Source organism: Hypanus sabinus, chromosome 25 (assembly GCF_030144855.1).
Source record: "Hypanus sabinus isolate sHypSab1 chromosome 25, sHypSab1.hap1, whole genome shotgun sequence".
NCBI classification, from domain to species: domain Eukaryota; kingdom Metazoa; phylum Chordata; class Chondrichthyes; order Myliobatiformes; family Dasyatidae; genus Hypanus; species Hypanus sabinus.
The window spans coordinates 52419876-52435707 of NC_082730.1; the positions used below are offsets into that span (position 1 = coordinate 52419876).

Here is a 15832-nt window from a genome sequence, read left to right on the forward strand (position 1 = left end):
TTCAGCAGATTGGAGCTGTGTGTGGCAACATAGTCATAGATGTAAAGGGGACTCAGGACACATCCCTGGGAGTACCTGTGTTGAGAGTCAGAGGAACTCATGCACTAAATGCAGTCTATAACTATTGGCTTGGTTAGAGCTTCAAGATTTCAAATACTTCAACCATTTACCATAATAAAATGTTGTATTAAACATTTGGAGGGAATCCAAGAGGATGGAAGCAGCTCTTACAGCCTGGCTTTCAGATTCAATTTATATACTCATCTGCCTGCTGTTCCATTTAGTTTGCTTTTTTGAGCAAATCCAGCATGTTACTTGTTACTACACACAAGTTATTGTGAGTGCTATTTTTTAAATTTTACCAGTAATTTCATTGTTAGTTCATTACATTTAAAGGCATCTATTAAAAGATCAGAAGATGTTTAGAACCTTTGTGAGTGGAGTAAAGAAAATGCAAGGGTACAAAGACTCTGATGGAAGTTATATACAGTGCCTAATATAAAGTTTTCACCCCCGCCCCCAGAAGTTTTCATGTTTTATTGTTTTACAATATTGAATCACAGTGGATTTGATTTGGCTTTTTTGATACTAATAAACAGAAAAAGACTCGTTCGTATCAAAGTGAAAACAGATCTCAACAAAGTGATTTAAATTAATTACAAATGTAAGACACAAAATGATAGTATAAATATTCTCCCTCTTTAATATGACACACCAAACCATCACTGGTGCAGCCAATTAGTTTTAGAAATCACATGATTAGTTAAAGTGTCCTAGCTATACATAAACCTGTGTGCAGTCAAGGTGTTTCAATTGATTGTAGTAAAAATACACCTGTATCTGGAAGATCAGCATCCTGGCAACAACAAAAGAACACTCCAAGCAACTCTGGGAAAAGGTTATTAAAAAATACAAGTCAGGAGAAGGATACAAGGAAATTTCCAAGCCACTGAATATCCCTCGGAGTACAGTTCAGTCAATCATCAAGAAATGGAAAGAATATGGCACAGCTGTAAACCTGCCAGAGCAGGCTGTCCTCAGAAACTGAGAGACTGTGCAATAAGGGCACTATTGAAGGAACCACAAGAGACCGATGACAGCTCTGGAGGAGTTACAAGCTTCAGTAGCTGAGATGGAAGGACTGAACATACAACTGTTCCTCAGGTGCTTCACCATTGGAGCTTTTTGGGAGAGCAGCAAAGTGAAAGCCACTGTTGAGAAAAACTCACATGAAATCTCTACCAGAGTTTGCCAGATGGCATATGGGAGACTCTGAAGTCAGCTGGAAGGAGGTTCTATGGGCCAATAAAATCAAAATTGAGCTTTTTTGGGCATCAGACTAAACACTGCACATAATCAAAAACACAGCATCCCTACCATGAAGCATGGTGGTGACTGCATCATGTTGTGGGGATGCTTTACTGCAGCAGGCTTTGGAAGGTTTGTGAAGGTGGAGGATAAATTAAATACAGCAAAATACAGGGAAATCTTGGAGGAAAACCTGATGCAGCCTGCAAGAGAACTACAGCTTGGGAGAAGATTTGTTTTCCAGCAAGACAATGATCCCAAGCATGAAGCCAAAGCTACACAGGTGGCTTAAGAACAACAAAGTTAATGTCCTGGAGTGTCAGAGTCCAGACCTCAATCCAACTGAGAATTTGTGACTGAATTTGTAAAGGGCTGTTCACTCACAATCCCCATGCAATCTGACAGAGCTTGAGCTTTTTTCGTAAAGAAGAATAGGGGAAAAATTGCAGTGTCCCAATGTGCAAAGCTGATGGAAACTAATCCATACGGACTCAAGGCTGTAATTGTCACCAAAGGTGTATCTACTAAACACTGACTTGAAGAAGGTGAGTAATTAAGCAATCAATTATTTTGTTTAGTAATTGTAATAAATTTGTAGAAATTTGTTTTCACTTTGAATCGAGTGTTTTCAGTTGATCAGTGTCAAAAAAGCCAAATTAAATCCATTGTGATTCAATGCTGTAAAGCAATAAAACATGAAAACTTCCAAGGGGGGATGTATATGTTTTATAGGTACTGTACACGGCATATCAAAAGGCAATGTTATGATAGTTATAGGGGATTTCAATATGCATGTAGGTTGATACAATCAGGTTGGTGCTGGATCCCAAGAAATGGAATTTCTACGATGTTTACAAGATGCCTTTTTAGGAGTAGCTTGTGGTTTAGCACACTAGGGGAAGGTCAATTCTGGATTGTGTAATAAAGTGTTGTGTAATAAGCTCGATATGATTAGTGAGCTTAAGGTAGAGGAACACTTAAGAGGCACTGGGCATAATATAGAGTTCACCCTACAGTTTGAGAGGCAGAAGCTAAAGTCAGACATATCAGTATTATAGTGGAGTAAAGTGAATTACAGAGGCAGGAGAGGGGAGCTGACCAAAATTCACTGGAAAGGGACACTGATGGCAGAAAAGCAATTATTTGAATTTCTGGAAGCAATTTGGAAGTCCAAGATAGATTGATCCCGAAGAAGAAGTAATCTAAAGGGAAGATGAGACAGCCATGGCTGATAACAGAAGTCAAAGACAGTATAAAAGAAAAAGAGAGACAACAGAAAACAATTTAAAAAGCCATGCAGAGAGAAAAGATTAAATACAAAGGTGAAGTAACCAATAATGTAAAAAGAATACCAAAAGTTTTTCCAGATATATAAAGAGTCAAAGAGAAACAAGAGTGGATATTGGACTGGAAAATGATGCTGGAGATTCATAGAGTTAGAGAAAAGTACAGCATAGAAACAGGCCCTTTGGCCCATCTAGTCCATGTCAAAACCACTTAAACTGCCTACTTTGCATTTGCACAGTTTGTTGTTCATTGATCTTGTTTACAGTTTCTATAGATTTGCTAAGTATGCCTGCAGGAAAAAGAATCTCAGGGTTGTATGTGGTGACATGCAGTACTCCAATAATAATTTTTACTTTAAACTTTGAAATCGAGTTTGCATGCACCACTTGTGCTGGCAGGTAATTCTACACTCTCACAACCCTCTGAGTGAAGAAGTTTCTCCTCATGTTTCCCTTAAACATTTCACCTTTCACCCTTGACCCATGACCTCTGGTTGTAGTCCAACCCAACCTCAGTAGAAAAAGCCTGCTTACATTTACCCGATCGATACCCCTCATAATTTTGTATAGAGAGATAGTAACAGACGACAAAGAAATGGCAGATAAACTTAATACATATTTTGTGTAAGTCTTCACTGTAGAAGACACTAGCAGGATGCCAGAAATTCAAGGCTGTCAGGAGACAGAAGTGAATGTAATTGCTTTTACTAAGGAGAAAGTACTTGGGAAGCTGAAAGGTCTGAAGGTAGATGAGTCACCTGGACCAGATGGAATACACCCCAGGGTTCTGAAAGAGGTAGCTGAATATATTTTGAAGGCCTTAGTAATGCTCTTTCAAGAATCACTAGATTCTGGAATGGTTCTGGAGGACTGGAAAATGGTAAATGTCACTCCACTCTTAAAGAAGTGAGGGAGGCTGAAGAAAGGAAATTATAGACCAGTTATCCTGACTTCAATGGTTGGCAGGATGTTGGAGTCCATTATTAAGGATGAAATTTTGTGGTACTTGGAGGCACATGATAAAACAGGCAAAGTCAGCTTGGTTTCCTTAAGGGGATATCTTGCCTGACAAATAACAGGCAGGATAGACAAAGGAGTGTCATAGGATGTTGTGTACTTGGATTTTCAGAAGGCCTTTGACAAAGTGCTGCAACTGAGGCTGCTGAACAAGGTAAGTGCTGATGGGCCTGTACTCACTGGAATTTAGAAGAATGAGGAGTATCTCATTGAAACCCATCAAATATTGAAAAGCCCAAATGTTGAGAAGATGTGTCTTATAGAGGGAGGACTGTAGTTCCAAAGGGTACAGCCTCAGAATAGAGGGACGTCAATATGGAAAAGAGATGAGAAGGGATATCTTTTTAAACAGAGGGTAGCGAATCTGTGGAATTATTTACCACAGGAAGTTGTGGAGGCTAAGTCATTGGGTATATGTAAAGCGAAGGTTGATAGGTTCTTGATTATTAATGGTGTCAAATGTTGCAGGGAGAAGGCAGGAGAATGGGGCTGAGAGGGATAATAAATCAGCCCTGATGGCAGACTCAGTGGGCCAAATGGCCTCATTCTGCTCCTATGTCTTATGGCCCTCTCTGTATTTATGCTCAGTAACAGGGTATATTACTCTACTCAGACTTCCTCAATAAGCTTGAATTATGTTCTTCAATCATTTCATACAAATATGAATTAGTAGAGGCTGGCTATTTTCAAATCTTGCTTATGAATAGATACATGAACCTGGATCCTTCCTTAATCTAGTTACTTCTTTATATATTAATTTAACATGGATTTGTGTATGTGACTGAGAGAATTAAGGCTGCCATTCTCATATGAGAGGCTCAGTATGGTTCCACCATAAGTGGCTAATTCTGTATTGTACCTCTTACCAGACTCTGGCTTATGGAGATATGAACCATGAATGGATTGGTAATGAATGGCTCCCCAGTCTTGGATTGCCTCAATATCGTAGCTATTTCATGGAGTGCTTAGTGGATGCAAGAATGCTTGACCATTTAACCAAGAAAGACCTGCGAATGCATTTGAAGATGGTTGATAGCTTTCATCGGTAAGCTTTGGTGCTTTACTGTATTATTCGTAGTCATTGCATAATAGAGCCATCAAATTCTAAATACAATTAGAATACAATTACAAAATACAATTAAGTTGGTAAGTAAAACTATTGAAAATCTTTTCTTTGTACTTTTGTCAGTTAAGTAAAGGTTCACATGGATTAACATATCACAGATTTTTGTTTTTATTGCATTTTGGAAAATATCCCAACTTTTCTGGAAATGGGGTTTGTACATGTTTGGCACAGCATTCTGAGTCGAAGGGCCTGTATTGTGCTGTAGGTTTTCTATGTTTTGATGTTAAATCTCTTAACGTATATCTTAAAGCTATGTCATCTGGCTTATGAATTTTTGCCTCAGGGAAAAAATTCTTCCTATCTATGCCTCTCATAATTCTTATCTGCTACCAGGAATACAAACTCAGCTGCTTCTCATAACTGAAATGTTCTATCCCAAGCAACATCCTGGTGTTACATGACCTACCCAGCTCCAGCAAGTCATTTCTGTAGTGCGGTGAAGAGAACTGCATACACTATCCAGCTCTATCCTAACCAATGTATTTTAAAGCTGCTGTAAGACCTTCTGACTCTGATATTCAGTGCCCTGGCTATTGAAGTCAAGCATTCTACCTGCCTTCTTCATCATCCTATCTACCTTTTGTTGTCACTTTCTGGGCTCTATAGACCTGTACATAAGCTTCCCTTTGTTCCTCATTTAATATGGCTCGGCAACATTATCTCCTCCACAATCAACATCAGCACAGGGCAGAGTGCTTACCCTCCTACTCAACTCACTTTATTCTTATGATTGTGTGGCTAAATTTAAGTGGTTAAGATGTTCGCCTAGTGATCTGAAGGTCGCTAGTTCGAGCCTTGGCTGAGGCTGCGTCTGTGTCTTTGAGCAAGGCACTTGACCACACATTGCTCTGCGACGACACCGGTGCCAAGCTGTATGGGTCCTAATGCCCTTCCCTTGGACAACATCGGTGGCGTGGAGAGGATAGACTGGCAGCTTGGGCAACTGCCGGTCTTCCATACAATCTTGCCCAGGCCTGCACCCTGGAAACTTTCCAAGGCACAAATCTATGGTCTCACGAGACTAACGGAGGCCTACACATCCCCAGTGCTCTTTTAAAGTTTGCTGACAACACCACTGATGCTGGCTGAATCAAAGGTTGTGATGAATTGACATAAAGGAGGGAGACTGAAAATCAGAATCAGGTGCCTACTCCTGCACCTATTGTCTATTGTCTAAGGTCAGCAAAACAAAGTGCTAATAATCAACTGCAGAAGGAAGAAGCCAGATATCCATAAACTAGTCGTTGTTAGGAGGACAGGGATGGAGAGAGTCAGTAGCTTTAAGTTCCTTGGTGTCAACATATCAGAAGATCTGTCTTGGGACCAGCACGTAAAGGTCATCACAAAGAAGGAACAACAGAGTCTCTGATTTCTTAGAAGTTTGGGTAGATTTGACATGTCTCCAAAAACTTTGACAAACTTCTATAACTGCACAGTGGACTATTTGAAAGCACTGTGGCCCAGGAATGGAAAAGGTGACAGAAAGTGCTGGATACATCCCAGAAGATCACAGGCAAAGCCTTCCCCACCATTGGATATACTTACATGGAGCACTGCCACAACAGAGTGGCATCCATCATCAAACACCACCATCATCCAGACCATGTCCTGTTCTCACTACTACCATTGGGCTGGAGCTACAGAACATAAGGGCCCAACTGCCAGGTTCAGAAACAGTTGTTACCCTCAAATCATCAGGTGCCTAAACTGCTGTGGATATTTATCACCTTATTCCACAACCTACAGGCTCGCTTTCAAGGACTTTGTACACCTCATGTTCTCAGTATTATTTTTATTTGCAGTTTGTCTTCTTTTGAAGTACCTTATGAGAATAGGTTGAGTGTACCTGGCCTTTTCTCCTTGGAGCGACGGAGGATGAGAGGTGACCCGATCGAGTTGTATAAGATGATGAGAGGCATTGATTGTGTGGACAGTCAGAGGCTTTTTCCCAGGGCTGAAATGGCTAACACGAGGGGGCATAGTTTTAAGGTGCCTGAAAATAGGTATTGAGGGGATATCAGGGGTAAGTTTTTCACTCAGAGAGTGGTGGGTGCATGGAATGCACTGCCAGTAGTGGTGGTGGAAGTGGATAAAATAGGGTCTTTTAAGAGCCTCTTGCATAGGCACATGGAGCTTAGAAAAATAGAGGGCTATGCATTAGGGAAATTCTAGACAGTCTCTAGAATGTCGGCACAACATTGTGGGCCAAAGGGCCTGTAAGTTGCTGTAGATTTCTAAGTTCTATGTTTTTAACACACCAGTTGTTCGTTAGGTACTGTGCGAATGCCCCAGCAATCCTAGCAGCACCAGGGGATTTCACATTTACCCCTGAGGGCAGAGATTTGCCATCTGATTCAAAAGGTGCTATCTTTGAAAACATTGCATTTCTTCACTTTTACTTAGATTGTTTCTTTATGCCTCTGAAGGATGACTTGAAATTGCAATCTTCTGACTCGAGTGAAGCTGCTAGCTCAAAGCCAAGGGGATCATGTCTTTAATAAATGGCCTGTGTATCATTTTTACTGAGAGATATGTTTTGTTCCCAGCACATGTTTACATTACGGTATAATGTGTCTAAAGAGATTAAACTACGACAGAAAGGAGCTGGAGCGGAGGAGAGAAGAAAGCCAACATGAAATTAAAGGTTGGTTTGTTCGAAATATCACTCTCATTCAATTTCCCTGTTTATTAAAGTGCCAGTGTGATTTTCTCAACATTGTTTGAACAACCAAATACCACTTGTTATTCCATCATTCTCTTCTGTTCCCTTCCATATAATGGTGAGGGTAGTCCCTTTTTAATATGAACATTCAGACTGTCTATGGTACAGAACATTCAACTGCTACTCATAGATTGACCAGCAGATCTTGCAAGTGAAGTTGGGTGGGTGCAAAGGAATTGTTCAATACTGCCCTCTTAGGACAAGGCTAATAGAACTTCCAGCAACTTAATTAAATGAATCATTTTCAAAATCTCAGTTCTTTCTATGGTCTTAGTTTGCTGAATGGAAATATGTTTCTTGAAGATAAATTAGCTCAATTTTTGTGAAGAAAATTAAGCTGCAAGTATTTTAAGCAGGAGAGTTTTATAAATGTTTTAAGCTTCAGGCCCATAGTATTATTCTCTTTACTACTTATGGATCGCTTTGCATTTGTAATTAAATGTGATGTAGACATGTGGACTTGCAACACATACACACTCGGACACATGGCACAGCTGTTCATTGAATGCATACTTTTTACATTAGTCTGGTCTCCTTCTTTCCTCCCTCCCCAATAATACTTCTTCCCACGTTCTTCCCCGCCCCTCTCTCTCCCCTCCCCAACCCTTCTTCCCCTCTTTCTCCATCCCTCCCTCTCCCCTCCCATTCTACCCTTTCCCCGACCCTCCACCCCACTCACCCTCTACCCCCACCCCCCCTCTACCACTCCCACCTCCATCCCTCTCTCCTTCATACCCCTCTACCCACACCTACTGCTCTCTCCCCCAAACCCCTCACTCCGCCACCTTTCTCTCCCCCACTCTTCACCCTCCCCCTCGCCGCCCTCTTCCCCCTCGCCGTTCTCCCCCTCTACCTTCCCCCCTCCCCCTTCCTCCCAACCCCATGGGATGTGTGAAGCATTGCACTGAAGCAACCACAGCTAGTTTTGATACTGAATCCGAATAACAAACCAGCAAGTCATTTGGTTAATGTGTTCAGCTGTTCAGTTTGAATATAGAGACGTAAACAAAATATGTTTTTAAATATACGTTTAATTAAAGCTTCTTTGAAATGCAGATGAAGAAGGTTCTGCTCTCATTGCTTTTCCACTTTTTTCATTCGCCTGTTGCGCCTGGTGCTACTTTCTAGTAATTCTGTTCCATTAAAAGAATACTTATAACCTGCACCATGTCATCTAATTTGTACAGCTGAATTACTAGACCATATTTCTTGAAGAACAATATAATCAGTCTGAAGTAATCCTCAGCATTCACTGTATTATTCAGAAAAATGTCTGTTGTGTTGAACACATAACTATGCATGTAATATGGCTCTCCCCAGAACTGATATAATTATCTCTGTGCAAGTAACACAAAGTGCTGGAGGACATCAGCAAGTCAGGCAGCATCTATCGAAATGAACCAACAGTCCTAAATCCTTCATCAGGGCTGGAAAGGAAGAGGGAAGAAATCAGAACCAGGTGGAGAAGAAACTAGATGATGTTAGGTGAAACCACTGATCACCTTCTAGCTTGTACTCCATAAAGGTCCTGATGAAGGGTCTCAGCCCACAACATCAACAAGTTCCCCCAGCATTTTGTGTGTGCTGCTCTGGATTTCCAGCACCTGCAGAATCTCTTGTGTTTATGGTGAAAACAACATTCATTTTACTCTCAGTCAATGACTCATGTTTGAATTTGGCCTAGATGTGTTGGTGTGGACTAATGACCAAGTCATTCATTGGGTGCAATCTATTGGACTTCGTGAGTATGGAAACAACATTCTTGAAAGTGGAGTACACGGAGCCTTGATAGCCCTAGATGAAAATTTTGATTACAACAGTTTGGCATTACTATTGCAGATTCCCACGCAAAATACTCAGGTAACCTAAGGAATAATGCCTTGGCTTCCTCCATTTCTTGAATTTCTGAGTAATTGTGCCACTGTTGAACTCCAAATTAATTTTTCAATATAACTCTCTTACAGGCAAGGCAGGTCTTGGAGCGTGAATTCAACAACCTGTTGGCCTTAGGAACTGAGCGCAAGTTGGATGATGTGAGTATTAGTGATTCTTTCAGAATTCCCTATGGGGAAAGTTAGGTGTCAAGTTTGTGTTGTCTGATGTTGTTAAAGTGTTGGCCTACAGTTGCCAAGAGTTGGATTCACAGGAGAGTTACTCTTCATCTCATCAAAAGGGGTTGAGTTTGAATGCTTGCTGCATTATCTATCCTCATCCTCCTCAGCTCACTGCCAGAGTGAATTGTTTTCATCGAGCACAGGTAAAGCTGCAGTTTTTAAAGCAGCACAAAAGACTGCAGATGCAGGTGTCTGTGTCAGAGTATAAACTGCTGGAAGAACTCAGCCAAGCAGCATCAGTAGAGGCAAAGGGATGGTCAACATTTTGTGCTAACACCGTGTAGGACTTATGCAGGGTCTCAACCAAAACACTGGCCACCCCTTTGCCTCCACACATGCTGATTGAGTTGCTGAGTTCTTCCAGCATATTTTTTTTTTTGCTTCAGCTTTTAAACTGAATAAGAACTGAAACCTGAATTTATATCCATTTTGTTTGTTTGTTTGGACACCGTGCAGAATAGGCCCTTCAGCCCTTCAAACCATGCCACCTAGCAATCGCTTGATTAATCCTAGCTTAATCATGGGACAATTTACTATGACCAATTAATGTCCCAACCAATCTGTTTTTGGACTAAGGGAGTAAACCAGAGCACCTGGAGGATACACACGTGTTCACAGGTACAAACTCCTTACAGGCAGCAGCAGCAATTGAACACAAGTTGCCTGTACTGCAGGGCGTTGTGCTATTCACTACACTACGATGTTGCCAAATCCACTGAAGGATACTGGACTTAGGAAGATTGCACGTAAAGATCTATCTGAAATGGTGACTTCTTTATCATTGTGAAGAGAAATACAAATTCAAGAATAGAAAAATTGAGCATGGTAGGACCAATGTTCTGAGGTGTGTATATTTCATTGCAAGAAGTATTGTATAAAAGACAAATGAGCTCAAGGCATGAATCAGCTTGGGGAATTATGACATTGTAGCCATTAGTGAGTCATGGTTACAGGAGGGACAGGACTGGCTGCTCAGTGTTCCAGGGTTCCATTGTTTTGGACATGATAGAGTGAGAGAGATTAAAGGGGTATTACTAGTCAGGGAAAACATCACGGCAATGCTCAGACAGTCTTTCTGATAGGCTGAAGAGCTTGTCTAATGAGGTTATATGGGTGGAACTGTGGAATAAGAAAGGGATAACCACATTAATGGCAATATATTACAGACCACCCACAGAGTTTAGAGGAGCAAACTTGTAGAGAGATTGCAGACTGTTGCAGGAAATGTAAAGTTGTGATAGAGGTGATTGTAACTTCCTAGTTATTGAGTGGGACTCCCATATTATAGAATGGCTGGATGACATAGAGTTTGTCAAATGTGCTCATGAAAATTTCCTTAATCAATACCTAGAGGACCTAATCAGAGAGAGTGCAATACTACGTCTGTTATTATAACCCTAGAAAGAGCAACTAAAAGAATCATTAGGAAGGAAAATATCAAATATGAAAGCAAGCTAGCAAACAATACCAATGTGGATAGTAACAGCTTTTTCAAGTATGTTTAAAAAAAAAGAGAGCTGGGGGTGGATATAGGACCACTAGAAAATGAGGCTGGAGAAATAACTACGAGTGCCGAGGAGATGGCAGATGAATTAAATGAGTATTTTGCATCAGTCTTCACTGTTGAAGACACTAGCAGTGTGTCAGATGTTGAAGGGTGTGAGGGAAGAGAAGAGAGTGCAGTTACTATTACAAGGAAGAAGGTGCTCAAAAAGCTGAAAGATCTAAGGGTACTTAAGTCACCCGGTCCAGATGAACTGCACCCTAGAGTTCTGAAGGAGGTAGCAGTAGAGATTGTGCAGGCATTAGAATTGATCTTTCTAATATCAATGGACTCTGTCATGGTGCCAGAGGACTGAAAAATTGCAAATGGCACTCCACTCTTTAAGAAAGGAGGGAGGCAGCAGAAAGGAAATTATAGACCAGTTAGCCTGAACTCAGTTGATGGGAAGATGTTGGAGTCAATTGTTTAGGATGAAGTTATGGAGTACTTGGTGACACAGGACAAGATAGGACAAAATCAGCATGGTTTCCTTCAGAGAAAATCCCGTCTGACAAACCTGTTGGACTTCTTTGAGGAGATTACATGTGGGATAGATAAAAGGAATGCAGTGAATGTTGTATATCTTGACTTTCAGAAGGCCTTTATATAGGCTGTGTATTTTTATGTGTTATTTGGTATGATTTGGCAACTTCATAGCTTACTGGAAAGAGTGTTTCTGCCAAGAGCGCTTGTGCCCAGTGTTCTTGCCGCGGGCGCTTGTGCCGAGTGTTCTTGCCGCGAGTGCTGCTGAGGGCGCTTGTGCCCAGTGTTCTTGCCGCGGACGCTTGTGCCCAGTGTTCTTGCCGCGGGCGCTTGTGCCGAGTGTTCTTGCCGCGAGTGCTGCTGAGGGCGCTTGTGCCCAGTGTTCTTGCCGAGGGCGCTTGTGCCCAGTGTTCTTGCCGCGGGCGCTTGTGCCGAGTGTTCTTGCCGCGAGTGCTGCTGAGGGCGCTTGTGCCCAGTGTTCTTGCCGCGGACGCTTGTGCCCAGTGTTCTTGCCGCGAGTGCTGCTGAGGGCGCTTGTGCCCAGTGTTCTTGCCGCGGGCGCTTGTGCCGAGTGTTCTTGCCGCGAGTGCTGCTGAGGGCGCTTGTGCCCAGTGTTCTTGCCGCGGGCGCTTGTGCCGAGAGCACTTGTGCCCAGTGTTCTTGCCGCGGGCGCTTGTGCCGAGAGCACTTGTGCCAAGTGTTTTTGTGCCGCGAGTGCTGCCGAGAGCGCTTGCGTGAGATTTTCGCTGCTGTGGACAGTGTTGCAATAATTGCAGAAAAGTATTCCTACCTTATATAGGCTGTGTATTTATCAGATAATTCCTGCTTTTACTATATGTTACTGTTACTTTAGGTTTTGTGTGTTATTTGGCATGATTTGGTAGGTTATTTTTTGGGTCTGCGAACGCTCACAGATTTTTCCCATATCATTGAATGGTAATTGTTTTTTCACTTTACGACATTCCAGTTTGCGAACCATTCCAGAGGAACGCTGCACCTTCAAATAGCGGGGGAAACTGGTAGTGGTGTTCTGCAGGGTCACTGTTTTACGCTGTATATCAGTGATTTAGATGCTGGAATAGATGGTTTTGTTGCCAAGTTTGCAGATGATACGAAGATTGGTGGAGGGGCAGGTGGTGTTGAAACAGGTAGGATGCAGAGGGACTTAGACAGATTAGGAAAATGGGCAAGAGAGTGGCAAATGAAATACAGTGTTGAAAAATGCATGGTCATGCACTTTGGTAGTAGAAATAAATATGCAGACTATTTTTTAAATGGGGAGAAAATCAAAAAATCTGAGATGGGAGGGGACTTGGATCCTTGTTCAGAACACCATAAAGGTTAACTTTCAGGTTGCATTGGTGGTGAGGAAGGCAAATGCCACAATTCAAGAGGCCTAGAATACAAGAGCAGGGATGTGATGCTGAGGCTTTATAAGGTACTGGTGAGGCCTCACCTTGAGTATTGTGAACAGTTTTGGACTCCTTATTGAAGAAAATATGTGCTGGCATTGGAGAGGATCCATAGGAGGTTCACAAGGATGATTCCAGGAATGAAAGGGTTATCATATGAGGAATGTTTGATGGTTCTGGGTCTGTACTCATTGGAACCTGGAAGGATGAGGGGGATCTCACTGAAACCTTTCAAATGGGGAATCTTGGTTTCTGAGTGGTATTGAGGTCCTGGTTAGGAAAAAGAAGAAAGTCCATAGCAGGTATAGGGAGGAAGGAGCGTATGAGGTACTCGAGGGGTATGGGGAGGTCTTAAGTGGGTATTTTGCATTGTACTTGCTCGTGCTACAGACTACAAAAGAGAGGCACAGCAGCAGTGAGGTCATGGACCGTAGAAAGATTATAGAGCGTTTGCTGTCTTGAGGAAATTAGGGTGGATTAATCCTAACAAGATGTTCCCTTGGACCCTATGGGATGTGAGTGCAGAAACTGCAGAGGCCCCAGCAGAGAGATTTAAAACATGAGGTGCCAGAGCATTGGAAGATAGCTGATGTCCTGCTGTTTCAGAAAGACTCTAAGAATAAGTCCAGAAATTATAGGCTGATGAGCCTGATATCAGTAGTGGGTAAGTTATTGGAATTAATTCCAAGGGACTGGATAATATAAGTATTTGAATAGACAGTGACTAATTAGAGATAATCGACATGACTTTGTGCATTGTCGTTCGTGTCTAAAACATCTTCAAAGTTCAAAGTACTTTTATTATCCAAGTATGTATACGTTATACAACCTTGAAATTCATTTCCTAACAGGCAGCCACAAAACAAAGACACCTAAAAAGAACCCTTTTGTATATATAAAAAAGAGTATCTAACACTCAATGTGCAGAGAATAAAAGTCACATCACGCCTTTGAAAAAGAATCCATACAAAATAAAAGAATAAAATAATCCATGGAAATAGTGTTTCTGAATTGATGTCCACAAGAGAGTCCCGTAGTTTAATGCAGGGCTGAGAAAATGCCTTGAAGCAGCAATCTGAACCACCTCACCTTTTCAATCTGGCCCAGAGTTTAAACCTCTGCACGAGCTGCTTGGAAATGCCGGACTTCGCCTCGATTTCCCCTGCAAATCTCTGTCTGAGCATCGTGTTCAGCCGCATCGATACACTCCGGAACCTGGACCCCACAGTTTCAGCAATTGGCCATGTTCTCAGCAATTGGCCCGCCACCTTACCTTGCCTCAGTTCTGCCACATCGAATTGCCTCCAAGTCTGAAGGGAAGTTACAGACTATTACTTGCGATGATTGTTTGCCAGGAAAAGTGTGGTTAACAAAGTATTTAGTTGCTTTCCTTGTTTCATTAGCCATCAGCCAGAAGTAGCTAAGGTTCACCAGCGCCATCTTAAACGGGAATTCTGTTGAGTTTTTTGAAGAAGTTATCTGGAAAGTTGATGAAAGTCCTTTGATGAAGCCAACGTATGAGCAGCCTTCAGGAGGGTGAAACCACAAAAAACCCCGATGGGATACCTAGCCAAGTATCAAAGATTTGTGTTGAGATGTAAAACTTTGACAAGCTTATATGTATATTGGAGAGTATATTGACCGGTTGCATCACAGCCTGGTATGAGAACAGCAACACCCTGGAACTGAAAATCCTACAAAAAGTAGTGGATGTGGGCCAGTCCATCCGGGTTAAAGCCCTCCCCATCTACATGAAACACCATTGCAGGAAAGCAGCATTTATCATCAGGGATCCTTACGACCTAGCACATGCTCACTTCTGACTGCCATCATTAGAAAGGAGGCACAGGAGCCTCGGGACTGCCACTACCAGGTTCTCAAACATCAGACTCCTGAAACTAAGGGCTCAACTTCACTTGCCCCCATCACAGAACTGTTCCCACAACTCTTCATCTCATGTTCTCAATATGTATTGTTTATTTATTCATAACAATTATTTCTTCTTGTGCTTACACAGTTTGTTGTCTTATGCACTCTGGTTGAACATTCTAGTTGGGCGGTCTTTCACTGATTCCATTATGGTTATAATTCTGTTATAGATATACCCACAAGAAAATGAATCTCAGGGTCGTATATGGTGACATATATGTATATGATAATAAATTTTACTTCGAACTTTAAACTTTGGATGTTGTCTACATGGACTTTAGCAAGGCCTTTGACAAGGTCCCACTTGGGAGGTTGGTGGAGAAGGTTCAGGAAGATATTGTAAATAGGATTAGACATTGGGTTTGCGGGAGAAGCCAGAGGGTGGTTGTACCTGGTTGCCTCTGTGTCTGGAGGCCTGTGACTAGTGGTGTGCTGCAGGGGTTGGTGCTGGCTCCGTTTTGGTAGTCATCTATATCGGTGATCTGGATGATAATGTGATAAACTGGATCAGCAAATGTGCAGGTGATATCAAGATTGAGGATCCAGTGGACAGCGAGGAAGGCTATCAAAGCTTGCAGCAGGATCTGGACCAGCTGGAGAAATAGGCTAAAAGATGGCAGATGGAATTTAATGCAGACAAGTTGAGGTGTTGCACTTTAGGAGGACAACCAGGGTAGGACTTAAACAGTGTGTAAGAAAGTGCTATGGAATAAAGGGGTCTGAGAATACGGAAACACGTTTCCTTGAAAGTGGTATCACAGGTAGATAGGGCCATAAAGAAAGCCTTTGGCACATTGGCCTTCATAAATCAAAGTATTGAGCACAGAGATTGGGATGTTATGTTCAAGTTGTCTAAAGACATCGGTGAGGCCTAATTTGGAGTATTGTGTGT

At 42.0% G+C, this 15832-nt stretch overlaps 1 protein-coding gene across 1 annotated transcript in view; it reads left to right on the forward strand.

Annotated features, from left to right (window-relative positions):
- ppfia4 (PTPRF interacting protein alpha 4) overlaps positions 1-15832 on the forward strand; it is a 219228-nt gene that overhangs the window by 188592 nt on the left and 14804 nt on the right. Inside the window, exons 25-28 of the mRNA XM_059950617.1 lie at positions 4478-4656; positions 7284-7381; positions 9144-9319; positions 9424-9492. Of these exons, the coding sequence (XP_059806600.1) occupies positions 4478-4656; positions 7284-7381; positions 9144-9319; positions 9424-9492 (522 nt within the window). The remainder of the gene's footprint in view (positions 1-4477; positions 4657-7283; positions 7382-9143; positions 9320-9423; positions 9493-15832) is intronic.